We start from the raw sequence: 27,206 nt of genomic DNA on the forward strand, positions 1-27,206 counted from the left end.
AAATTTCAAAGAGGGATAAATTCATAAATGCTGTCAAGAAGCATGATGGCCCTTCTAAATCTAACAATTCAAGGACATCTGTAGTCTGTTGAAATCCTTAGGCAAAGGTAGCGGACTGTCTCCCGGCCCAGGCTAGACCTAGTGGGCTAGATGACACCAAAGGATATTCTTCAGAAGTCCCACCTCCTGACAACATTCAGTATTTCCTGTGTCCTGAGATTCCATTCAGGCTGAAGCAGAAAGGGCAGCATTCCCTGTATTTTCTTGCATGAAAGGGCTTTTTTCCTTTTGGAAAATGAGTCGTGCTTCAGCTGAGATGCCTACCAACGTGACTCTCACCTGTGGTGAATAATGGAGCTTGGAGAGAGGGAATAGGCCAGTTGCCCAACTGTGTTCAAATAAGGCTAACAGATTAACAGATATTCCTTATCTTCCTTAGAGGGTGAACAGATAGTGGGGAGCAGAGCGTTCTTGCACTTTTAATTAAAATAAAAACCTGGGAGCTTTTGCAGGTGTCATACTGCTTTTCTCATTTTTGTACAAGCTTTACATTTAATGACACAGGAACGTATTTCCCCATTCCAATATATTCTCTCTAATATTTCAATATGACAGCCAATTTGGTGCAGTGGTTAAGGGTTCAGGCTAGAAACCACGAGACCAGGAGTTCTAGTCCCACCTTAGGCACAAAGCCAGCTGGGTGACCCTGGGCCAGTCCCTCTCTCTGTCGCAGCCCTAGGAAGCAGGCAAGGGCAAACCACCTCCAAAATCTTGCCAGGAAAACTGTGGGGACTTGTCTAGGCAGTCGCAGAGGGCAAAAACTCACTTGAAGGCATCCCCCCCCCAAAAAACCCCCTCAGTGTATGCATCCACCTTCAAAGCAACCAGATAACTTTACAGGTCTGTCTTTTTCCTCATTTTCCATTGTCAGGCATATTGTAACTTTAAGACCTAAGAGTTTATTACCTTTATGTCTTTTTGAAAGATGCTTAAGCGGCTGGAAAACAATCTGTAGCTGCGTCTAAATGCAATGAAGTTGCAACTTTACTGCATTAATCCAATGATGAGGTCAGTTACTATGCTAGAATGAAGGGAGAAATTATATGTCATGTAGATTACATGGGTTCAGTGGACACCCAGGACAAAGTTTGCCCCTTAAATAATGTTTCAGAGCCAAACTGACTGATAAAGGGAGTTAATGATTAGCTACGTCACTTGCAGAATAATAAAAACACTAGAACTGCAGGTCAAGGGCTAGTTCCAGGGCTCTGGGATTTAACACACTTTGATTGCCTAGTATCTCATCTGAACTATGGGTCCCACAGAGTTCCTTTTTTTAGCACTGGTTCTAGCAGGGCTCTTCTAAGAATCTGACAAATCAGGAAAGAATAGTGGTCAGGGAATGTTTCTGTGAGCCCCAGACTTCTGTTCGCTGCATCCTATGTTGAAGCACTTTTTTCCAGTTAAAGGTAATGGTGCAGTCAATGTGAGTATGTAGGGAACCCCAAATTATTAAAATAACTGTTGAATAATATTTTAACTACTCATATAGGTAGTCCTTGTTTAATGACTGTCCTGTTTAGCGACCATTCAAAGTTACGACAGTGCTGAAAAAGTAATTTTATGACTGGCCCGTTGCAGCATCCCTGCGGTTGTGTGATTGAAATTTGGGCACTTTGCAATCGGTGGTCTTTTTTTTCCCCTCTTTTTTTTAATTGTTCAAGATATAATTAAGGCACATAATGCAGAATGTAAGACCAATAAAATACAAGTCTAAAAAAGAAACAGGAAAAGCTAAAACAGTGCAGGAATAAGCAAAAAGCATATCAGACCAGTGGCTTCTGACCTTTTCCAGCACAGGTATAGAAGTACATAAAAGTTCATCTCTTAGAATTAAACATTTAGTAACATTGTATCTCTAAAATCAAACCATTCAATCATCAAAATCTAAAATTAAGACTTCATTCTTTTGTGTTACAAGCAAATAGTCCAAGAGCAGCTTCCAGATGGAAACGAATCTAGTTACAGTGTTTTCTCTTATCAGTACTGTCAGTTTAGCCATTTGTGCCAATTCCATCAATTTAATCATCCAGTCCTCCATTGAGGGAATTTGTGCATCCTTCCATCTTTGAGCATATAAGAGTCTTGCTGCTGTTATCATATATAAGAACAGAGTTCCGTGTTGCTTTTCAAGCTGTGGGTCCATCAAACCCAAGAGCAACAGCTCCGGCTTCAATTTTAAGTCCACTTTAAGAATCTTTTGAATAGTACTACATATTTGGTTCCTGAATTTCTTACTTTTTCCACAAGTCCACCATAAATGATAGAAAGTTCCCCCTGTGAGTATTTCCAACAGACATTTGATATCCCATTATATATTTTAGACAGCTTATCAGGAGTTAAATACCAACAGTACATCACTTTATAAAAATTCTCTTTCAAATTATAGTTCCAGGTGAATTTCAGACCTTTGTTCCACATGTTTTCCCATTGTTCTATCATAATATTGTACCCAAAATTCTTAGCCCATTTAATCATACAATCTTTAATGTATTCATCTTCTTTGCCTCTATTATATCTTTAAAAAAATCAAACCAACTTTGAATCATTATGGAAAAATAGAATCATACAGCCTTGAAATCAATCCACATATTTATTTTTAATTTCTTATCCCACCTCATAATAAGTCAGAACATTTATTTGTCTCCATATTATACACAGGATATTTTTTTATAAATGAATCAAGGAGCCCGAGTGCCCCCCTTAGAAAGTCTGCAAAAAACTTCCCACATAACAGAGCTATCTCATTCTCAAAAGAAAGCCTGAAACAAACAGACCAGTCGTTATCTTGCAAGTCAAATTGCAGCTCCTTCCTGAGCAGCACATATCCATCAGTTAGCATGCCTTCACATTCTGGATTCTCACGATCGGGGAAAAATGCCTCCTTCTTGATATATCTCTTCCACTCCCTTCAGAAAGCCCTCAGCCAATTGATACCTTTTAAAAATAATATCCCTAAGATCTTGCAAAATAGCTTGAGTAGTTTCATGGAGAATTTGTTTGAAAGCAGCACGCAGTTCGGCACAGAGTCCTGAAACGTCCCCTTAAGGTCTTCCATAATGCAATAAGTAAAATCTAGCTCCCTATGAAAGACTTCCAGAAGCTAGTGAATGATATTGACAAAACAGAAAGTATGCAAACCAGCAGATGCAGCATCCAAGGAAAGTGAACAAAAAGCTGAAAACTCAAAACATCAAATTAAGTTAGATACAAAAATAGTAATGGAGAGGTGCTTATTTTTTCCTCAGTCCTCCTTAAATTTTAAATGGGAAGTAAGCCAGCAGTTAAAGGAAGATTTTAAGGGTAATCCAGGAGCACTGATGTTTAACAGCAAGAGCTTAGTTTCTTCTTGCTGTGGAGAGTTTCTCTTGAGGTACAAATCTTAAAAATATATAAATTGGGGGATTTTGGAATGAGAAAGGCTCGACCTAGTGTCACAAAGGTCTGGAAAATGGTGGTATCCCTGACTCCCGTCTCCTCTTACTGGATTAGAGCCAACACTGTTGACGATCCTCAGGCTACGAGGTGATGTTCTGAAGTACAAATGGGATGATTCCAAGTGTTTTCTATCCATGAAAACACTCTAGGGCAACAGGAATAGCCTGCCTGCACCCCCAAAAACAGTCCCACGCTGCCAAGTCTGCCTGCTGAGCTCACAGGCAGTCCGTTCAGATGGCCATCTTCCCTTCCCAAACTGAGAATCCAACCGGCAGGTCTTTTCAACCGTCGCAGCATCCCGTGGTCACATGATTGCCATTTGCACGCTTCACAGCCAGATTCCAAGAAGCACAGTCAATGGAGAAGCTGGCAGTAAAATCACAAGTCGTGGTCATGTGACATCTCACTTAACAACTGTGTCACTTAGCAACAGAGTTGCTGGTCCCAGTTGTGGCTGTTAAGCAAAGACTACCTGTACTCTCTTGAATTTAAATATTGATCCAGCTGATCATCTCAAATATTGTTCCTTATCTTGGACTGGATTGCCTTCATATGTGGGTCTAAAGATAATTGCCCCATTTTCCCCTCCCAACCAAAAAGACCCTCCTTCTCAGCCCTGAAACAGCTGTGGTAGAACAGAACTTACTCAGAGATAGGTATTCCTTCTATCACATATGCACCTGACAGATCAATGGTTAAACTAACAAATCCAGTGAGAATGTATAATGACAGAACTGCAACAGGCAATTTTAAAACAAGCTGGGACATGTTTATTAGTTACCAGAGCATATCTCTTGGGCTTCAGCTAAACTCTGATCATTCATTTCCAATCCCTTAAGATGGAAAAGGAACAATATGTGGGGGAAAAAAATAAGGGAAAATAGGAGGGGGGGGAGATTCCTTTCTTTTTAAGATTATGCATTATCCTACAGCACATCACTGATCTCAAAACAAAAAATCTAAGCAAGGTTGAGCATGGTTAGTAGACAAGGGGTGGGGATCATCATGAAATCCCAGGACTGCAGGCTAGGTTGGGAAGTCAGAAAGTATCTTGGAAGAAGGTATTAGCAAACAACTTCCATATTGTTGATGCATACATAACATGTCCATGTCAATACCAGGAATTAAGCACAACTCAAGACAGCCTTTACTTTCACCTGTACATGAGGATGTAGTACAGTGGTTCTCGACTTTGTCAACTTGAAGATACGTGGACTTCAACTTCCAGAGTATCTTCAGGTTGACAGAGTCCAGAAACACTGATGTAGTAGTATAAGAACACATTTGGATGACATTTAAACGTCCTCTTTCCATCCTTTCTGATATCCATCAAAGGAGGAAGTAGTACAGCTTCCCTACAGGCAGATGCATGACTTTTATTCTATGCCATGAGTTAACATATTTCTTATGGGAGAAGTTAATCAGTTGAAAGAAGGAAGCACACAAGGAGAATTTACCACTTATGTATTGCCTTCAAGCCCTGCCTTCCGAGAAAGTCTGATCAGTTCAACGCTTCTGCATCCCAGCAACTATCACCTTTTTAACGAGGTTTCTCTGATGAAACTAAATGTAACAGTATGGGAACCTTCTAGGCATCTTTCTACTTACAAATGCTGCATACGTGTTTTGCTCCAATTCTTAGAGACGATTTGGAATTAATGAATTGTGTCCCTCCTTCAGTTTGTTTTGCTGCAATTCTCTACCCAGTCTAGGCCAAAGGTAGACTAGAATCTTAGCATGATTTGCTTTGTTGTTGTTTATTCATTTAGTCGCTTCCGACTCTTCGTGACTTCACGGACCAGCCCACGCCAGAGCTTCCTGTCGGTCGTCAACACCCCCAGCTCCCCCAGGGATGAGTCCGTCACCTCTAGAATATCATCCATCCACCTTGCCCTTGGTCGGCCCCTCTTCCTTTTGCCTTCCACTCTCCCTAGCATCAGCATCTTCTCCAGGGTGTCCTGTCTTCTCATTATGTGGCCAAAGTATTTCAGTTTTGCCTGTAATATCATTCCCTCAAGTGAGCAGTCTGGCTTTATTTCTTGGAGGATGGACTGGTTTGATCTTCTTGCAGTCCAAGGCACTCTCAGAATTTTCCTCCAACACCATAGTTCACAAGCATCTATCTTCCTTCTCTCAGCCTTCCTTATGGTCCAGCTCTCGCAGCCATATGTTGCTACGGGGAATACCATTGCTTTAACTATGCGGACCTTTGTTGTCAGTGTGATGTCTCTGCTCTTAACTATTTTATCAAGATTTGTCATTGCTCTCCTCCCAAGAATTAAACGTCTTCTGATTTCCTGGCTGCAGTCAGCATCTGCAGTAATCTTCACACCTAGAAATACAAAGTCTTTCACTGCTTCTACATTTTCTCCCTCTATTTGCCAGTTATATTACAGTTATATTATATTATATTATATTACAGTTATTTTGCCAGTTATGATTTGCTAGTACAGTACTAACTCTTCGGCTGCCAGTAATGTGAATTGTCCCTTGACAGGCTGAAACGAAGAATGCTTGGGAGGAACAGGATGGGTTTTTGATCAGAATCAGAGTTCCTTGATCCTCGGAACAAACTCTCGCGCCCAGCATTCTCGTGGCGAATCTTCTGCAACCGGTAGAACTAGAAGTCGTGATTCAAATAACATGAACATAATTGTACCTAGAGCCAATAGATTATGGGCGGGGAAGGATGTTTTTGACCCTGCATCTCCCGCCCATGGCCTCTTGGGAAAGCGAGTCCACGAAGAAATCGACGACTATTAAGCGGTGTCCGCCCGCTTTTTTTCGCTGCTACGTCTTCGGACAGCTCCGCCCGCGCTCGGCTGGCAGTCAACTTCCTTTACTGCTTTCCACTTTCTCCTCTCTCCCTGCTAGTCAATCCAGTCGCATTATGGTGAAGTGGCGTGGCTTTGCCGGGAGACTGGGGCGCTACCTGCCGTCGCAGCCCGGAGTATCCTGCCCCGCTCTCCTTTGGAGGGCTACTTCCAGCGTTGCAAAGGCAGTTTCGGGCGCCCGGCAACTCAAGAGGCCGGAGGAGTTGCCCGGAACGGGGTCACTTGGGACCCTCTACTGGCTCTTCGTGAGGGGCTACTTGCTGCACACGCACCACCTGCAGGTGATGGCCCGCGCGGGACGTCCCATAACGGGGAGGCCACCGGGGATGTCTCGCGGGCGGGGGGAGAGAGGCCCTCCAGAGAGAATAGCTTGGCGGTCTTATCTATCTCGCTCGTCGCGAGGAGCGGGAAGGCTGAGCCGTCTGGAGATGAGCGAGCGAGCCAAGTGACCGCCGATTGGAAGACCCAGGCAGGCGACAGCCGGCCAACGGGTGCTGCTGGGGCGTTAAGAGTTGGGCACCGTAGGGTGGAGCTCTGTTTCTGCTGCCTCAGTGTGACCCCTGCTCTTTAACAGAGTGACTGAGGGAGGATCAGCATGGAGTGAGGAGAAAGCCGCCCTGCTTATGTTCAGATGCACGTGAGTTTAACACCTCCTCTGCTAAAGCTGTATTTGCAGTATTTGCGGGATCACTGTTGATGGGTCAAATGGACCCCTGCCTGGCCGCAGCATTCCAGTCCCAATGGCATAGGGCCCTGCTTCCGGGACACAAGTTAAGAGTAAATAAATAATGGAGGCAGCGGGATGGAGGAAGTATTCTCCTTCTTAAAGCAATGGCCCATGTCAATCAAAACACTTAACAGGGAGCTGAAGCAAGGAAGGGCAAGTTTCAAGAAGCATTATGGAAGTCCACACTTCTGGGCCTTTTATGCAACCATATGTTAAAAGTGTCAAATTTCAAATGGATTAGTAGATTTCTTAATAATTATGTGTGTCTGCTCATAGGTGTGTCATTTTGATATCCATTAGATGTAAATAAATGTGTTTGGGCTTGCAGACTACATCTGCAGATATTCAGTGTTTTCCTGAGGTGGAGCATTAACCAGGGCAATTTTCCCCAGCTGGCACCCTCAGGGTACATGGAGTTCGGTTTGCTCAACATTAAATCATTACAAACAAATGCCATGATGATGCAAGTGGATTGAAGTCCAAAACATATGAAGGGCCCAGATGGGGAAGGGTCTCCTGGAGTATGATCAAGATTATTTTTCCTTTCCATTCTGAATGTGTATCCCCCATAGGTTATGCAGATAAAACAGGGACATTATGATGCAGAATGTGGATTAAACTAAAATTTGATTTGCATGGTTTTGACTTAGCTTCTTCTGTATTCAGACATTTTGGCTTGTTACCTGGTTCATGACTTAATATATACAGCTAATTCTGGCTTTTTCAAGAAACCTTGGTTAAATAAACTATGGCTTAGTGTGATGTTTGAACCCAGGAAATCGGTCTTCTTCAAAGCTCAAAGAAAGAAGATGTGAATGTCGAAGCACTGCATTAATCATCATCACTACCCCCTCCTATGCACACCAGAGCCAATAAAATTAAGGAGGACACTAAGGGTCTGAAACTTCCTAAGGATATTGGCACTGTGGCTTTTTAAATGGGTAACACTCCATTGTCATGCTCTAAAATGGAATTAGACAGCTTCTCTGTCCTAATTTCCAATGGTCTCCTCAAGTCATAAGCTCAGGTTGCAAGATCAGTCAGCCCATCTTTTTCCTTTGCAGGTTGCTTGTGGACTAGGAGATAAGAAATTACCTGGGAAAAAGGAAAGTTAGAAGAATGTGTGTGTTAGAAATAAGAACAGGTTGGGCCCATCCACTTTAGTCTTCAGCCTCACTCACTTCTGACTTCAGTTTTGCTCACTGTTAGCGTTTTGGATACGAGAAAGAGAAGTTGTTCCCCAAGGAATGTGACCATCTACCAGAGGAAAAAATAATGTTCCCATCCCTTTCACCAGTCTTTCTCAACCTTTTGACCTCGGAGGAACCCTTGAAATATTTTTCAGGGCCTGGGGAATCCCTGCACATTCAGGCTCAAATATAGGCCAGAAGTTACAAAATTATTATATTCGTTTCATGGGTAGGCCTGCATACAGTGTTAACAGTGTTCTTAAACTTAAAATAAAGAATGAAATTTACTTCTTTAATGTGAAGTTTCCCAAATTTGAAATAATATTTTAAATAAATTGTGATCTCCCAGGGAACCCCTAGTGACCTCTCGTGGAACCCTGGTTGAGAAACCCTGCCTTACACGAATTGTAGACAGTGTAGGAGAAGAGCTGTGTTAGTCTGTGGTAGCCAAAAGTCAGGAGGACTCTGCTAGTACCTTTTTGGACTAACAATTTTTATTAAATAGCATACACTCACAAAAAGCTTATGCTTTTAATAAAATGTTAATCACAAGAGTTGCTACTAATCACCTTCTGATTTTTGATCCCCTATATAAAAAAGTCTTGCAAGATGATGCTGTCAACGTAATGCATGCTATATGCCAGCAAATTTGGAAAACACAACAATGCCCATCAGATTGGAAAAAATCAACTTATATCCCCATACCAAAAAAGGGAAACACTAAAGAATGTTCAAACTATCGAACAGTGGCACTCATTTCACATGCCAGTAAGGTAATGCTCAAGATCCTGCAAGGGAGACTTCAGCAATTCATGGAGCGAGAATTGCCAGATGTACAAGCTGGGTTTAGAAAAGGCAGAGGAACTAGGGACCAAATTGCCAATATCCGCTGGATAATGGAAAAAGACAGGGAGTTTCAGAAAAACATCTATTTCTGTTTTATTGACTATTCTAACGCCTTTGACTGTGTGAACCACAACAAATTGTGACAAGTTCTTGGTGGTATGGGGATACCAAGTCATCTTGTCTGCCTCCTGAAGAATCTGTATAACGACCAAATAGCAACCGTAAGAACAGACCATGGAACAACGGACTGGTTTAAGATTGGGAAAGGAGTACGGCAGGGCTGTACACTCTCACCCTACCTATTCAACTTGTATGCAGAACACATCATGTGACATGCTGGGCTTGAGGAATCCAAGGCTGGACTTAAAATCACTGGAGGAAACATTAACAATCTCAGATATGCAGATGATACCACTTTGATGGCTGAAAGCGAAGAGGAACTGAGGAGCCTTATGATGAAGGTGAAAGAAGAAAGTGCAAGAGCTGGCTTGCAGCTAAACCTCAAAAAAACCAAGATTATGGCAACCAGCTTGATTGATAACTGGCAAATAGAGGGAGAAAATGTAGAAGCAGTGAAAGACTTCGTATTTCTAGGTGCGAAGATTACTGCAGATGCTGACTGCAGTCAGGAAATCAGAAGACGCTTAATCCTTGGGAGAAGAGCAATGACAAATCTTGATAAAATAGTTAAGAGCAGAGACATCACACTGACAACAAAGGTCTGCACAGTTAAAGCAATGGTGTTCCCCGTAGTAACATATGGCTGTGAGAGCTGGACCATAAGGAAGGCTGAGAGAAGGAAGATCGATGCTTTTGAACTGTGGTGTTGGAGGAAAATTCTGAGTGCCTTGGACTGCAAGATGATCAAACCAGTCCATCCTCTAGGAAATAAAGCTAGACTGCTCACTTGAGGGAATGATATTAAAGGCAAAACTGAAATACTTTGGCCACATAATGAGAAGACAGGACACCCTGGAGAAGATGCTGATGCTAGGGAGAGTGGAAGGCCAAAGGAAGAGGGGCCGACCAAGGGCAAGATGGATGGATGATATTCTAGAGGTGACAGACTCGTCCCTGGGGGAGCTGGGGGTGTTGATGACTGACAGGAAGCTCTGGCGTGGGCTGGTCCATGAAATCACGAAGAGTCGGAAGCGACTAAACGAATAAACAACAATATAAAAAGGATGTTGGAAGAATTGGGCAAGTGACCCAAGAGAGAAACCGGACCCAGTGGGTAGGCCAGATTAAATATTTCATCTGCCTCTTCACTTAAAATCAAGACAAATGACCTAAGTATTTGAACTCCTTTGTCAGCATTGGCTACTTACAAACCGTGATTGTTCAGAACTTAGCTTGTTTTCTCTGCTTTCATTAACAAATTGTTACAAGGAGAAGTTCAGTGGTACATATTGAAGTGCTGGATTCCAAACTAATAGAAAGATAGAACAAAACAGTTTTATTGCACCACAGCAGAAAAGACATGATCGTGTACTAAATATGGGCTGGGGATATCATGCCTGAAAAACAAAGCATGCAAGAAGTTGGCTTTATTACAGAATTCATAGTGTGCTCCTGTGGAAAATAAGTGCCAACACAATTTACCAAGACGAAACAAGGAAAAAAAATCAGCAAACATAGATCCATTTTATTAAACATCAGTTTGGAGATTCTCGGTTTGTTTCGAAAGATACCCAAAACATCAACAACTATCTTAATCTGATGGGCACAATAATGGCTTTTTGGCATTACAGGCTATACAGACATTGGGCCTCAGGGAGCCCTTTGAACTCAGTCAACAGAAAAGCTGATGGGTTACAAAGAACAAAAAACAAAGGCTGTTTTTTTAGAAAACATTTCTCTTTGGGAAAGCTGCCAGTCTCTCCTAGCTGCTAAGAATCCATGTAGTAACTAAATAGCTTAGTGTGGGTGGCTGGTTGTGAATTGTTCCAGAAATTAGGCCAATTAAATTCAAGTTGCATGACATGACCTTATTTTTAAGAATAGCCAGGTGTTGATTAGGGGTGTACAAAGAGTAAAGGTATGGAAGGTTTGGGGCCAAAGGCATAGGGCTTCCCCCATCCCATGCCTTCAGCCCCCAATTGCTGCAGCCCGGAGGGGAAGTCATGCCTGAGTTTTTCCACTATCGGAGCCTAAGAAGTTTGCCTTTGGAGCCACAGAGTGCTCGTTACACTCCTGAGTTTGATGTAGAACTATGTAAAGAGTAATCCTGTCTTTAGCTGGAAGTACGCACTGATAAATTTGGATATAATTGAAACCTCCAGGAGAAGAGAAAAAAAGATCTGTGATTCTTTCCTTAAATTTTCATACAAATGAGAAATCAGTGTAAAAGCCACTCTTCAGAATCTATCTCACCCATTTCCTAGAAACACCTCAGGTTGAGCTTTTGGGGAAAGGAACAGGCAGGTGCAGAAACTGGTTGCGTGGGTTGCCTGCAACCCCAAAGAGAAATGTTTCAAATGTATTGCTTATCACTTGCATGCATCCGTTAACATAAACAACTGTTTTAGTACTGAACTTGCCATTCCATAGCCAGCAACTGTCTTTCCTCTACCACCCCCATCTTTTTTCCTTTCTGGTTTCTCTTCTTTTTTCTCCTCTTTGCTCCAGTGCTCATATTTCACGAGGGGAAAGAGAAAAACCCTCCAGCAAGGCAGCATTGCTGGGATTGGCAACAGTTTTGACAGACCTGCACCCCCGGCTTTGTCCGCCACTCCTTCCGGGCTGGGAGAGAGAGCAGGCGAAGGGAAAGAGTAAGCTCTCTCCCTGCCAAGCCCTCAAACCGATTTCTAGCTTGAAGAATTGGATCAGCCTGAATAGCTGACAACCCAAACAGGCAGAGGCACAGTACAACCCCTTCATCATGCTTCTCAGCAATTGTTCCGGCTGCTTGTGAACATGAGTTTAACATGGCTGCCTGGGGAATCCTGGGAGTTGAAGTCCACACATCCTAAAGTTGCCAAGGTTGGGTGACACTGGGCTAGGGAGAGGGGGTGGTTCCCTGTGAGGTGGTAGTTCCCTTGCTCTCTCCTACTTCACTGTGCACCCCACCATCACCACCACCACTGGTCAGCTGCTACTCAGGATTAGCTTGAAGACCTGGAAGATACAGAGAGAGAGAGTCTGGTTTGAAAGAACAGGACTCTCCCACTACCCAAAGCAAAATGACTCTGGAAGACAGTGCCTAGGGGGCTGGGGGGAGGGGCTGCTTAAACCAGCCACTGGCAAGCTGAGCCAATTCCTTAGGGGACCACCGGACTGCAACACCAACTGAATGGTCACTGAAGCAGGCCAGGCTGCCCCCATGGCAAAGCAGTTACAGCTTGTTGACTTAAGTAACAGTAACAGTACTGTGAAACAGCTAAGAACAACTTGTGCCTGGCTTTCTCTTGGACCACTGACAAGGTAAAGGCATCATGAGACATGGAGAACATGAGACATGGAGACACAGCAAGAAAAGGTTGCTGAGGTAGGTCTATGCCATGATTCAGGGAAAGTCCCTTAGCCAGTTCAGAAATTTGAGATCTGGAGGTGCAAACTAAACTTCTAGAGCGTTTTGGAATATGAGCGGATGCTGTGTCTTAGCCTATTGAGGGATTGATATTCCTTCATCTTGAAAACTCTTAGAAAAAAAAATAGAATGCCAGAACGTTTGTGCTGAGAATGAAGTGATGTGTGGGCTATAGGGCGTACAGCCCAAACAGATCCTGCGCATCCTAATTAGCACCTGAATCAAATTATTCCACTGAGCGTGAATGACCCATATATATACATGCTCATTCCACTTTTTTTTTTTTTTGAGAATCTCCGAATGTCATGTGAAAATAGAAGATCAAACAGAATTGATGAAAAAAACAGATTTTAAGATGGAGAAGAAAGTAAAATATCTGGGTATCACTATGACAAATATGAATTGTGTGTTATTTCAAAATACCTATGTTAAGACATGGAATGAAGTTTAAAAAGATATCTTAAGATGGGAGAAATTACAGCTGTCATTGCTGGGGAGAATTTCTGTGATAAAAATGAATGTCTTGCCCAGAATGATGTTTTTGTTTCAGACAATGCCTGTTTTAACAACTGATACACCATTTAAACAGTGGCAGAAGGATATATCTAAATTTCCATGGCAGGGGGAAAAACCACAAGTTAAATATAAGGTGTTACAAGATGCAAAGGAAAGAGAAAGACTGGGTTTACCTGATTTGAAATTGTATTTTACAGCTTCCTGTTTGGCTTGGATGAAAGAGGGGGTGCTGCTGAGAAATAGAAGGCTCTTGGAGTTAGAAGGACATGACCTGAAATTTGGGTGGTATAGATATTTGTGGTGCAATAAAGTCAAGGTTAATGTGGATTTTAAAAATCATTATGTTAGAGGTGCCATATTGAGAATATAGAATAGATACAAACCCAGGTTGTGCCCAAAAACACCTTTGTGGATCTCAGCACAAGAAGCCTTTTATAGACGAGAAATAATAGGCAAACACAAATGGCTAACATCGTGAGAGAACTGATGGCAGAGGGATATAGTTGTCAATGATTCTCTTATTTACAATTATTAGAAAGATTTAAAATAGACAAAAGAATTTATGGTTTTGAACATTGTAAGACTGAGTTTGAAACAGAATTGCATACAAATGATAAACATGTAATTTCTAAAATGTATAAACTTTTATTGAAATTTGAAACAAAAGAACAACAAATGAAAGAATGTATGATAAAGTGGGCTAATTTTTTTGGTTATAATATACAGATGGAACAAGGGGAAAATACGTGGCTGAAAGGATTGAAATTTACCCTATGTTATACTCTTAAAGTGCATTTTTGTAAAATGATGTACCATTGGTATATGTCACCAGAGAAACTGTCTAGAATGTATAAGGGCACTTCAAATTTATGTTGGAAATGTGAATAACAAGAAGGGACATTTTATCATGTTTGGTGGGTGTGTAAAACAGCTAGAAAATTCTGGATTCAGATACGTACACTGATTCAGAGGCTTTTAAAGATTAATATATAATTGAGACCAGAGGTTTGGTTGGTGAAGAAGATTGAACTTAAATAAATAAATAAATAAATAAATAAATAAATAAATAAAGTGCTGAGATGGCTAAATTGACCTCTTTGATCAGAGAAAAGACAGTATCTATGTTTATTGCTGACTGAAAACTTCTTATAGACTTTTTGTGGGAAACAGAAACAAATGAACTGATGATTATGGTTTTGATGTATGATAAGATAGATTATAGAAAGAAGAGAGTTATGTTGTAACCATACAGTAAGAGGTAAATTTATAATTATAACTGCTGTCAAGATTGGAAGCTGCTACTTTGTGTCTTTTTTCTTTCTCTTCTATTTTACTTTTTTTCCTGCACCTTTACCTTTTAGCTTTCTCTTTGATTTTTTTTCTTTTTCTTATTTTATATTAGTTTGCATTAGTTTTTATCTTCCTTTTAAAAAAATCTTTAATAAAAATTATATTTAAAAAAAAAAAAGAGAATCTCCAAATGTCATCATGACTTTTTCTATTCTAGATCATTTCCAAGAAAATGTATGGCCCCATATGGAAGTCTACCGTTGGTCCTCTTCTTAATATTAATATTGGAAGTCCTGAAATCTTAGAGGAGCTATTACGCCAGGAGGGAAAATACCCAATACGGAGTGACATGGTCCTTTGGAAGGAACATCGAGACAAACGGCACCTATCCTATGGCCCCTTCACTGAGTGAGTGTCAAGCAGGTGTATTCCATCCAAAAGCCCACCACAAATCTACCACAACGTTTCTGCCTAGAAACTAAAAGAAGACACCAAGCTCTAATATGAGCTTATGCAGATTTGCAGATATACCCAAGGCTTATCTATAAGCTGCACATAAGAATGACAATGAATCAAAATGTGCCTCAAAAAAGCTAATTTCTGCAACCTGTATAATGAAACAAATATGCAGCTTTCCTTAGGCAAAATTAAGAAAGCTTAACTTGAGCTGTGACTAGCAGCCCCGGGAAGGAGGTTTGTTTTACAAATATCTGGAAGAGCGGCTCACATTTCATTCCCTTTCCTGAGAATTCAGAAAGCATTGGATGCTTGCAAAATTAACTCTGAGCAACTTGTTTCTTTGGGGAAGCTGAATTAAACTCTGTGCTTCTTAGAGCCTATTTCTGAGGAGGATTCCTCAGCCATAGTACTTCCCACATTCATAGCATTTGCACAATACAGTTAATTAGGTCAAAGACCTACAGCATTGATGGACTTACATAACGTTTCCGTAAAAAAGAGTTTTAAATAATATTTGTATTTTCTCCCTTAAGGGAGAAGATTCGAATATTTAAATAGCATTTTTTCAGAAACTTTGTGTAAGTCCATCAATACTATAGGTCTTTGACCTAATTAACTGTATTGTGCAAATGCTACAAATGTACCCTAACCGGTTGGTACCCTCTATATTTTAGATGTTTACTGTAACTCTCATGACTGCTATTTTTTAAGGTTTTTTTATGTTAAATTTCAAAAACATTGCAATTAATCTTTCTTTAAAAGAAACATTTATGCTGTGTGGGGGGGGGAATGTTTGTGTGTGTAGATATATACACAAACATATATAAAATAAAACATATGCACATATCCTAAATAGCTATATAACCACATTACTATTACAATTACTATATACCATTTATAGTATATTTATAGATAGTATAAAATATTTATAAAATATAAAAATGAAACCTAAGCTGTTATAGGAAAAAGGTGGCTTGAAGAGAAAGAGAAGAAAAAAATTTACTATACCTAGAAAATAAAAAATAATAAAGTGGGAAAAAATCTAGAAAATGGGGGGGGGTGATAAAAAGAAGCCCTATGAGCAAACTCAAGTGGAAACAACCACACCTAGCTGATTTAGTTAAGTCTGTTTGTGAATAGATCTGGCAATTCAACTGGATTGCATACTTGCTCTAAATGTGTAATGGGCTGTGAGAATACAGTAACCTTGGGAGACAAGAGGAAGAGCTGCAGCCTAGACAACACTCTGATAAATGAAATCTGAGTCCAAAGCAAGAATGGGGGTGGAGAAAGCATCTCAGAAGGAACCCCCCCCCCAGTTCTCTGGAATGTAAAGTTGGGGGAGGTGCCTTCCGACTTGCAAGATTCTCTTACTATAACCTTACCATAAAGGTAGTATTAGTAGTCGTGGTTTTGGTTTCCTGTCTGGACTACCTTGAAGGGCTGACAAAACATCTCTCTCATTCTTAGGGATGGAGAAAGGTGGCACCGTCTACGGCAGGTGTTGAACAAGAGGATGCTCAAACCTTCAGAGGCTGTACTATATGCAGATGCCATCAATGAAGTGGTGTCAGATCTGATAGAGCACCTTGAAGAGGAGAGAAGAAAAAGCTCCTCAGGAGTAAAAGTTGAAGACATGGCCAACCTATTGTACCAATTCGCCTTAGAAGGTGTGTTTGTAGCTTGTGATGATGCTACCATGAATTCTTTTTTTTCTGAGACTGTTCCCTGTGGGCGATGTTCTCATGACTTGTTTAGCCACTGAATTAACTGAGTTTGTGGAGTTTCCATGACACCAAACGATAAAATAGCCACACAGACTATGTGTGCACAACATGCTAGACTCAAATGTGCTTGGCAGCTTTGTGGTTCAGTGTGACATATGAGCACAGCCACCATAGAGCTGAATATGAGAGCTTGTGATTCTAGGCAGGATTTGGTTGGCTTGGATTATAAAGCAGGTAGGATCAAATGTAAGGCTGAGCATTATCCCTGCTGCATGCACTGAGGGGGAAATTGTTTCTTCCTTCCTCCACTGCATTCATGAAGAAAATTCCTTTTCTTAAGATTGTAGTTGCACCAGGAGAAAATGTTGCATGCAGAAGTATTTTCTTTAGCACCACAATAGAGGGGGAAGGCTACATTCCTCCTGCTTAGCTGTTTCTCATTGGAGACATTGTAGGAGGAAAGCTGGATTAGTCTATGGTGGCCAAAAAGCTAGAGGAATCTGGTAGCACATTCCTTCCTAACAAATTTTATTAAAAGGCATAACCTGCAGCTTACTTCATCAGATGCAGAGTGGCTAGATTGATGTAGGATGGTTGTAAGATTGAAATTTGGGTGAAGCACAGGGAAAGGGAAGGGAAGACCAATCTGCAGCTCACGAAACCTTATGCCTTTTAAAAGAATGTGTTAGTTGGAAAATGTGCTACCAGATCTGCCTACTTAGCTGCTCCAATCCTGATAATTTTCATTTCCCTGCCCTCTGGAAAGGTGTTCTATTTGCATTTTTTAAAACATACATGTTAATTATAAAGAAGGTCCTGTCTAATTTGGCCTTCCTGAGTTGCTGTGGACAAATCATAAAGAAAAGAAAAGTTGCCTATAGATCAAGCTGTCACATTGTCAAGATAGGAGGAAGGAGAGCAGGAACTGGGCTGCTGCAGCATCATCACCAAATGAAACTAGTGATATTCTTTCCCCCAGAAAGACATAGAGGGGATGAAAGTTGACCACTGAGATTTAGCCAAGGCAACTGATCACAAGATGCAATTCAAGATTTCCCATTTTCATTTATGAACCTGAATTGTTGGCTAATGCATTAAGGGAGCTGAAATGCATTACCTCTAGAGGCCCTAGGCTGAAAGAAGCCTTAACATGAGATGGAGCCTTCAGAACAGTCACCATACTTCCAAGCCGGGAAAAGACCACTCCCTGGAGAGTCTGAGTCAATTGTCTACAAATGTTGCCTAATTATCACTTCAGCCACTGTATGCCCTGCCCACTGGGGCTGCCATCCATTCCAATACTTCCATACAAATCAGAAGCACAATCATATACTCTTCATTATGGCTAATAACATTCTTCTCACATCACATTTTTATCTGACCTTCTTCCTAAACTGCAGCTTTCTTTTCCTAGTGGCTGCCATTTTGCATAATTATATGACTCACCTGCATTTTCCACCTCCAGGTATCTCCTATATTCTCTTTGAGACCCGCATTGGCTGTCTGGAGAAACAAATCCCCACTGAAACAAAAAACTTCATTGATGCTATTGGATATATGTTCAAGAATTCTGTCTTTGTCACCTTCCTACCCAAGTGGACTCGGGACGTACTGCCTTTCTGGAACCGTTACCTACAAAGCTGGGATACTATCTTTGCCTTTGGTACGTGAGTGGATTTGGGCATAACTCTCTGGATTTTCAGCCAGAATCAGTTTGGTGTCATCCAAGGAGCTGACATTTGTCTACATACCTCTTGGGGAATTTGTATTTTTGCTAAGCTTCTTTGTAAGCCAAGGAATCAATGAAAACCTGTCCATTATAATGCATATTGTCTTGCTACTCCCCATATTGTGAATTCTCAGTAACAGAAGCTATTTCATGCTGTAGGGAAAAAACTGATTGACCAGAAGATGGTGGATTTAGAGAAGCATCTGGAACAGGGTGAGGAAGTTTCAGGATATTTGACATACCTGCTTACCAATGGGCAGCTTAGTCATGAAGAGATATATGGAAGCATAGCTGAGCTGCTATTGGCTGGTGTTGACACGGTAGGACATTAACTTCTTGTTCTTTCAGTTAGGGTGCCCTGGCTAAAATAGGCACTCAGGGGGCAAAAGTGATGGCAAATGCTTGTCATGGTGGAGAGCATGTTGGCACCTGCTGATCAGCCTATATTTCTCATAAGGCTGCTTGAAAGCCCAAATATGCACTAGAAGCTTAAGAATACTCTTCTGGAACATAAATACGTACATAAAAAGCTGCTTTGTACAAAGTCAGATTCTTTTGTCTACTTGCTGTATTGTTTGTTTACTGTATTTTCATACTACCACATTCCACAAGGCTCATGGTGATGCACAGTTGTTGGCATTTTGACTGGCAGTAGTTTGCTAGTTTCTAGAGAGCCTTCCCATCCCATTTTCTGATTCTTTCACCCTGAGAAATGTCAGTGTGAACCTGTGGCCTCTTCCACATAAAGCATGAGCTTTACCCCTAAACTATGAGCCTTCCCCCAAATATCTGGAAAAATCAGTTGTTACAGAAGGTTGAGGACCATGGCTGGGAAAGCAGCAAAATAGGTCTATGAGTAAATGAATGGACAGGCATGGACTGAACCAGACACTGTTCTTGCTGATGGAAAGGCCAGACAGATGGGGGGCAGCCATGGCTGGGAAGCATTGATCAGCTGAGGCCTGATGGCTCTTGTTCTTCTCACTACATAAGAACAATGATGGACAGCCATGCCTGGAGGCCCTTCTTGCCACCCCAGTTTGAATACTTGAGAAATACAAGTGGACAACTACTGTTAGTGAAGCTGGACCCTTCTCCAAGTGACAGGAGAAGGCAGACTCTGGGTTTTGTGTTTTTATGCTGCAAGAATAACAGCTTTATAGAGGTCCACACCAGAGGCTTGTGGCTTGTACACTGTGGATTACAACCCTTGATCCACAGATATTGGCTAGTGGCATGTTTCACTACCATTTCCTAATGAATACTCACCTCCCAGGCTGCAATATGTTATTAGCGTCCAGGAAGTAAAGTTGTGGAGTCCTTTATCATGCCCTTCCTTCTACTCCATTTATTTTTCTCAGCCTTCCCCTATCACCTACCATCAAAATGTCTCCTATAAAATAGATGGATATCTACAAGGCTCAGATATCTAGCTTACAGAAAGCAATGTAAATTGATAACAGGTATGTATCATACTGTAAGCAGATAGTTACAATCTGAATTATTGACTTTGAACACAAGGGGATGGGTTTACATAAAACTGCAAGTCATTATTCAATGTTCACATTTGCTATGATTGATTAACTTGCTACACCCTAAACAATTAGGATTTAATAACTTCCCAACTTTGGGGGGCTGATTGTGGGCATATTGGTCCCCAAATCTTGTCAGCTGGTGGGCATATTTGGAATTTTGAGTGTCTTGTGGGTATCTTCACAAAACAACAGCTGTGACAGGTATGATCAGTCCCCAGAAAGGTATGTCACAGAAGGCAGCCTGAGAAGGTTGCTCCCACCAGTGCCTGTAGCCTCCTAGGATGTATCTGACCTGCTCAGCATATTTCTACATTTTTTTCTGGTAACCTCATTTCAAAATGGAGCATTGGACTGAACCCCCCTCTCACAATTTCCTCTAAGAAAATGGCAGATCAAGAGACATTCTTGAGATTTAAGATTATACTTAAGGCTTTCACTTTGGTCTTAATTTAATTTTCAAAAATTAAAGGAATCCAAATAAATAATTTATAGGTACATTGGCACTTGTGGGTCTTGCTTTGGAGACCTAGCACTTAACAAAAAAAGCCTGGTTCATACAACATGTTAAAGCAATGCCTGGATTTCTACAGTATTCTGAACCACAATCCACCCAATCCTATTTTTTAAGCTTTCTTTATATCTTTCTTTCAATATTTTGTAAGGCAAGAAGAAACAAGAATACCGGATAACAGCCCAGAACAATATATCTCAACATTTAATCATAGTTTACATATAACACTAAATTTATGAAGAGTTATTATTGTTAGCATAATTTAGATAATCTTCTACTCAATACTATTTTAGCCAAGTCGAATGTATTGTGGAGACCCAGTTGGATTTGAATCTAGATTGTCCCACTTAGAAATCAGTGAGACTTAACTTAATAATGATTTCAATAGGGCTTTTCTGACTAAATCTGGGCCTAAGCCCAACGTTCCAGCTTTCTTTTTACTTGTTCAAAGCTGTTTTCTTTACCAGTGCTTTTTATAACACCTGTGCCATATAATCTTCACTAATGGCCTTTACACATAAATAGAATAACTTAAGTAACCAATAAAACATGGGATTTGTATGTTGAAAAGATACCAACAGCTATAGATCAAGGTAGTAGGAAAAAAAAGAGCAAAGCATATATAATTTTATCTAATAATGGACTACAAAGTTAATCTGTGCATTAGTGAAGGCTTTACAATGTAGTTACAAGTTCAGAGGGTGTGTATTTAAGTTTAGGCTGTATTAGTTGTAGTATATTGCTATAAAAATAATAGATTCCTTTTTTATTTTCCTTTTCAGCATGAGTGAATATTTGAAAAATCTATTACCAGTCTCAGTGTTGAATGTCTTGAATAGCATTTTCATTTATTTACTACATTTGTGTCCCATCTTTCTTCTAAACCAGATGTTCAGGCCTAGGAATAAGCTTGAATTGTAAGGGGAGCTTCTAGAAATTCACCCATCATAACCGGGCAAGAATCTGTGGCAGATTTCTAAGCATATCTAATCACTTCCATGTTGGGATAAAGTTCTAAGGTGAACAGGAACAGACAGACTCATTGCAAAAAAAAAAAAAAAAGGTGGGGGAAGCAGATATATTTCTAATTTTGAGAAATGTATAAATATAGCAAAGTGCCATGTTTTATCTATCATACAGTATTGGGAGAGAAATTTGGCTCTGACAGGCTAATCCCAACAACAGGTTTCTGAGAATCTACATCCATCCGAGGATCCTCTCTGGGAATTGCCACTCAGAGGGACCATTTTCACCAGCAGTGCACCTGCCAGAACCTGCAGCAATGACACATGCAGTGAAATCATCACACAAATGTCTTTATGCGCTCGCATCCCAGTGTCTGACACAAGTACATCCATCACAGCATTTGTGTTATGATGTTATCACACATACAGTATGTTGCCATTCCCCCTCCCTGGGCGGATACCCACAATTTTCACCCTCTTGTTTGGTCTCCTCAGACATCCAATACTTTGTCTTGGGCTTTGTACCATCTGGCTAGAAACCCAGACATCCAGGAAGCTTTGTACCAGGAGGTGGCCAATGTAGCACCCAAAGACAAAATCCCTGAAACCAAGGACATCACCAAGATGCCCCTGCTTAAAGCGGTAGTCAAGGAGACTCTCAGGTAAGAACCTCTCTGTGGTTGAGCAAAGGCGCAGAATGCAGTCTCCAACCTTAGACCTAGAATAAAATAGCTGCTGCCGCTTTGCACCCTGATCACTTTGCCCAGGGTTTTAAGAAACTATTCATAAGATGTAAGAGCAGGTACAGTACAGCATTTTCCCCAATTTCCATGTGTGCTTCTGTGGGCCCTTCTATGCCTTTTGTGTGTGTGTGTGTGCGTGCGTGTGTGTGTGTATGCACGCATGCCATTAAGGTAGTCTTGACTCCCCGCGACTACACAGGTCTGAAAGGAAATTGCCCTGACTTCTAGATAGGTCAGGACTTTTCTGCCAGTTAAGATCATCAACACACTATAATCACCTTTTTACAATGCTCCCTTAGCATCTGGCATTCTTGAAAAATACAAAGGATTTGGCCTTGCCCATCTTTTCTCCCCCTTATTTATTTGTGTTTCTCAACCTTGGCAACTTTAAGATATGTGGACTTCAACTCCCATAACTCCCCAGCCAGAATAGCTGGCTGGGGAATTCTGGGAGTTGAAGTACATGTATCTTAAAGTTGCCAAGGTTGAGAAACACTGGCCTAGGTCGTTGGAGCCTCTTCCTGCTGTCCTGTGCTGTCCACTGACCTGCCACTTCCCCTTTTATAGGCTTTATCCTGTGGTCCCCACCAATGCACGAATTATTGCAGAGAAGGAGGTTGTCATTAGAGGATACAAGTTCCCAAAGGATGTAAGTACAGATGTATTATTGATCTTGTGACCAGGATTTATTTTTATTTTTATTTTTAATTTTAATTTTAATACATATACATATCTTACTGAACTGGGCTTAGCAACCAGAAAGAGTGTAAAATATAAAGTTATCACTGGGGTATCAGTTCATGCTAGGAATGCTAGCATTCACTAGGAATATCAGTCCACGCTAGGCAGAACTACAGTAGGCAAAGTAGGAAAATGGACAGGTTGAAATATATTAGGATCAAGAATTAAATTAGAAAGCAATTTAAATTCATTTTATTTATAAGATAATTTTATCTGTGGGATGTAAAACAAGCTATGCAGTCTAGTGGTGTCTACCAAAAAAAAAGAATTCACAACTGGCTAGCACCACCAGAAAACACACACACACAGTTCCTGATGCACATACACTTTTTCTTCGTCTACTGACAGCACTTACATTTTCGAAACATGCCAGTTTCCTATTACCTCCCTCATGGAAGGGATCCCTGTGTAAACTCTACCCATGTTTGTGGCCACCATCACAGATCTGCCTTAGGAAGACCAACATCTCTGTTGGCTTGCTCAAAAGCCCCTTTTCTAACTTTCTGTGCCTTCCATTGGGCTTAGACCCTCTTTGTACTGGCCCACTATGTCATCTCCCATGATGAGACCAACTTTCCAGACCCAGACTGCTTCCTGCCACGCCGCTGGCTGCGAGACCAGAGAGAGATGCCTCCTCACCCCTTCAGTTCCATTCCCTTTGGTTATGGAGTACGTGCCTGTGTGGGGCGTCGCATTGCTGAACTTGAAATGCATCTGGCTCTTGCCAGGGTAAGTAATTTCTCCACATGAGTGTGCATGTGCCGGTCCCTGTATGATTTGTGATCTCTTAGCTGCAAAATAAAGAAGTGAAATTCCAACTCTGCATTTCTTCAACCAGGAGATCTGGCATCCAAGTCTGATCTCTGTCCACAGGAAAATCAGTTCCCCCACCTATTTCTGGTGGCTCTTAATGTACAGGAAATATACATTTCTTAGCAGTGGATGAAGCTATGTGTTTCCCAGAAGTTGGAAGGCAGGGTGGATGAGAAGTATCTAATCCTTCAAGCATATACTGTATTTGATAACCCTGTGACTTCATGGTCTTCATGGGGCTGATTGTTCTCTCCTTTCTAGCCGGTTACCATAACAGATTTAAATTCAGTGGGTAGGAGGAATAGAAAGAAAGGACTGCAGTAATTACTGGCTTCCACACTCCAAGAAGTAAAGTAAAGGTCAGAGAAGTAGGACTTTTCCCTATGCCAGAAGAAGTTAATATAATTTTATAGTGAAAAGAAAAGTAGAGGAAGTGGCATTTGGGAACTCTACCATTTTAATTATGAATTGGTCGGTGGAAATTACTTTAGGAGGCAAGGGTCATTCTTCTTCTCCATTCTCATGGGTCTGCCAACTGGCAACCATTTTGCCATAAAATAATGCTATGGTGCAGAAGGTCTGAAACAAAGAAATATCAGTAATGTGAATGGATTTAGGGCAAGGCAGAACCAGACAGGAAGCCCCTGAAATAATGTGCAATTTTTCTCTGGGTTGTTTCCAGATAATTCAGAAGTTCTTGATCAGACCAGATCCACAGAGCACTGAAGTGAAGCCTCTTGCCCGTATTGTGCTGGTGCCAGACAAGCCCATTAACTTGGATTTCCTTGACCGACGGACAATGCCTTAAACAGATAATGCTTTATTCAGCCTGAGAGTCTGCAGAGATTCAGAGAATCAGCTCTGGGATTAGATTATGTCCTGGCTGGTCTACTGGCACAGGGCTTGAGGAGCTCCACCCTTCTGGCAGGATTCAGTCTAAAGGGTGTCCCTCCAACTCATATAAGTGAATTTTCTATACACAGTTCACCAAAAGCAACATTTACAGCCTTGCAGGCTTCCCCCAAGAGTCCACCCATACGGTTGATTTCTAGCTTCCCACCTTCCCATTCCTGGGCTCCCAATAATCAGTGGTCAAAATTAGAAGTACAGTAACTTATTTCAGCTAATTAAAAACTCTCTTTTGATGGGAGGAGGCCTTTATGCATTCAATTCTACATGCCCCCTCCTTTCAGAGAGATGTATGCATGATGTATAGATGCTATTGTTGCCACATCATTCCTCACATGTTTGAAAATGATGTAATCCTCCTTCAAATGTTACTAATCTAATTATGCCAAACTGGGAGCAGAGACTGGAACTGTGCCATGAAACTCCACCTCAAACAGTGGGAGTGTGACTCCTTCCCTGGATTTTGTGCACTGAGTGCAAACTTCTGAAGGGAAGATACCTTCATGCATACAGCTAAGGTTTTCTCCATGTATAACTTCATGCTCCATATATGAGTACTAGGGAAGACCATATATGAGTGCCACCTGCATCATATATCATACACAGTATCTTTGCAGACTACCAGTGATCCCTGGAGATGTTGGGAATCACTGTTTAAGAGAAGGCTCAGATAGGGCTGTGGTTTGTTATTCATTGCTTCATTAATGCAGTTAGTGCGCTTAGTGCATTTATTTTAACAAAAAATAAATAGAAGGGAACCAAAAAAGCACATAAGATCACAAATGAAATAAACATACCCATTGATTATAATAACTAATATCATGGATATGCTTGTGGGATGATTAGGATATAGTTATCCAAGGAAAAGCTCTCTTTTTTTGAGTAGATGTAATATAAATGTACCAAGGACAAGTCAGATATAATTCTTGTATTCAGACTAGGTTGCTGTGTAGCAGGCAGAGTAGGGAGTTATAAATTCAGACACACAGTCAGCCATGAAGATGACTACAGTAAGTCTTCCAGCCAAACCTCCATCACAAACTTCTGAAAAATAAAATGGGAGAGAACCATGTACTTCCACACTGGGCTTCTTGTAGGAAAAGAGGATGAAAAAAGAATTGTTGAGAAAGTGTGAACTATATTGTTAATAGGAATTAACATTTATCTGATTTCTAAGAAACCACTATAAATTTGTCCAGCAGCAACTGGATATGCAAAAATCAACAAGCTAATTGGCTGTTAGCCAGTTTGACCTACTGGTTAAGGCACGTGGCTAGAAACCAGGAGACCATGAGTTCTAGTCCCACCTCAGACATGAAGCAGCTGGGTGACCCTGGGCCAGTCACTCCCTCTCTCAGCCCTAGGAGGCAGGCAAGGGCAAACCACTTCTGAAAATCTTGCCAAGAAAACTGCAGGGACTTGTCCAGGCAGTGTGCACACACACACATACTTACTAAACCTTAACAGAGGAAGGGATCAAGATGAAGAAAAATAATAACTGGAGCTTTAAAATGCATCAGTTCAGTTTGTATCACAATGTGTTTATCTACAGTGTATTGGAGTTTAACACAGAAATATTGAAGGCCTGACTGTAACACCAGTATTTTGGGTTTCTGGCCTCTATACAGGCACATCTGTCAGTGGGAGGGGAGGGGAACTGGAAAACAAAAATTTAAGTAGTACATCTCAGAGGATAATGACTTTAGTTTTGTTTTGTTTTGGTAGCCAAATAGCTAGCCAGTAAGGTGCCACAAGAAGCTGCTGCTGCTATCATCATCATCACCACCACCACCACCACCACCACCACCACCTAATTCTCTGGACAGTGCCGTTCTACTGTAAATGTAATTAATGCTACAGAAAAATTGGCCTCAAACTCAAATGACTTCAAGACCTCAACTCTTACACCAGAGGTGGTCAGCCTATGGCCTCCAGACACTGCTGAGAGCTGCAACTCCCAGCAGCTTTAACCAACATAGCCAAAGATGGCACATCTGTATAAGTACGTCGTCATACAAACCCAACACACTACTTCTTCCAGGGTAAGAAACCTGATACAAAGCAGAGAAAAGGAGTAAGAAACAGTAAACCAAATAAATTAAAGTCATGAGATTAAAAAAAGAAAAAGAACACTTGTTTATAACAAGATAATTCACTATACCCTTCCATTCCTTTCTATCTTTGCAAACCATCCTTGCTCCTACTGTGCTTATACGCTGCCTCTTCTTTAAACTCCTCCTCTCTCTGAGGATCTCACCAACTCCATCAGTCTTTCTCGTCCTTTTGACACATTCTCTGTCCCTTCGTATCATGCAATTTGATGGTCATTCATTCTCCCTATGACCAAACCACCTGAAAATACTTACTTCATTTGGGTCACTCCCAATGATTCAGCACCCATTCAACATTGACCCTATTTCTTGTGGTTTTACTACACACACACTGAAGTAACCCATTTCCAGTGCATTCAACTTACTTGTATATTTCTCATGACAACCCCGACTCCCACTTCCATACAACCGTGGGCAGAACACCGTCTTGTACAGAGCCAATTTTGTTTCTTCTCACCAACATTCCTCACAACAGATCACACACTACCCACCACCCTTCTATCAGCCCTTGCATGCCTTGACATGTCATTCAT

The 27,206-nt window shown here is 41.2% G+C and overlaps 1 protein-coding gene across 2 annotated transcripts; it reads left to right on the top strand.

The window, feature by feature from the left end:
* The first annotated feature begins 6,345 nt into the window (after window positions 1–6,345).
* LOC134487238 (sterol 26-hydroxylase, mitochondrial) lies at window positions 6,346–25,619 on the top strand. 2 transcript variants are annotated; one of them, XM_063288910.1, is made up of 9 exons: window positions 6,346–6,613; window positions 14,648–14,838; window positions 16,360–16,559; window positions 18,082–18,279; window positions 18,505–18,665; window positions 21,852–22,018; window positions 22,667–22,748; window positions 23,366–23,569; window positions 24,336–25,619. In XM_063288910.1, the coding sequence occupies exons 1-9, from the start codon at window positions 6,389–6,391 to the stop codon at window positions 24,459–24,461; spliced, it is 1,554 nt and encodes a 517-aa protein (XP_063144980.1). In that variant the 5' UTR covers window positions 6,346–6,388; the 3' UTR covers window positions 24,462–25,619. The 2 variants fall into 2 exon arrangements, with proteins under 2 accessions (XP_063144980.1, XP_063144981.1); XM_063288911.1 differs by lacking the exon at window positions 6,346–6,613 and adding an exon at window positions 6,949–6,969.
* Window positions 25,620–27,206: the final 1,587 nt, after the last annotated feature.

The sequence above is a fragment of the Candoia aspera genome, chromosome 1 (genome assembly GCF_035149785.1).
Source record: "Candoia aspera isolate rCanAsp1 chromosome 1, rCanAsp1.hap2, whole genome shotgun sequence".
NCBI lineage: Eukaryota > Metazoa > Chordata > Lepidosauria > Squamata > Boidae > Candoia > Candoia aspera.

Excerpts from the sequence above, each read along its gene's own strand:
- LOC134487238 (XM_063288910.1), top strand. The coding sequence starts at position 6,389 with ATGGTGAAGTGGCGTGGCTTTGCCGGGAGACTGGGGCGCTACCTGCCG. Across the intron at positions 6,614-14,647 it reads TGCACACGCACCACCTGCAG|ATCATTTCCAAGAAAATGTA; the intron begins GTGATGGCCCGC and ends TTTCTATTCTAG. Across the intron at positions 22,749-23,365 it reads GATACAAGTTCCCAAAGGAT|ACCCTCTTTGTACTGGCCCA; the intron begins GTAAGTACAGAT and ends CATTGGGCTTAG.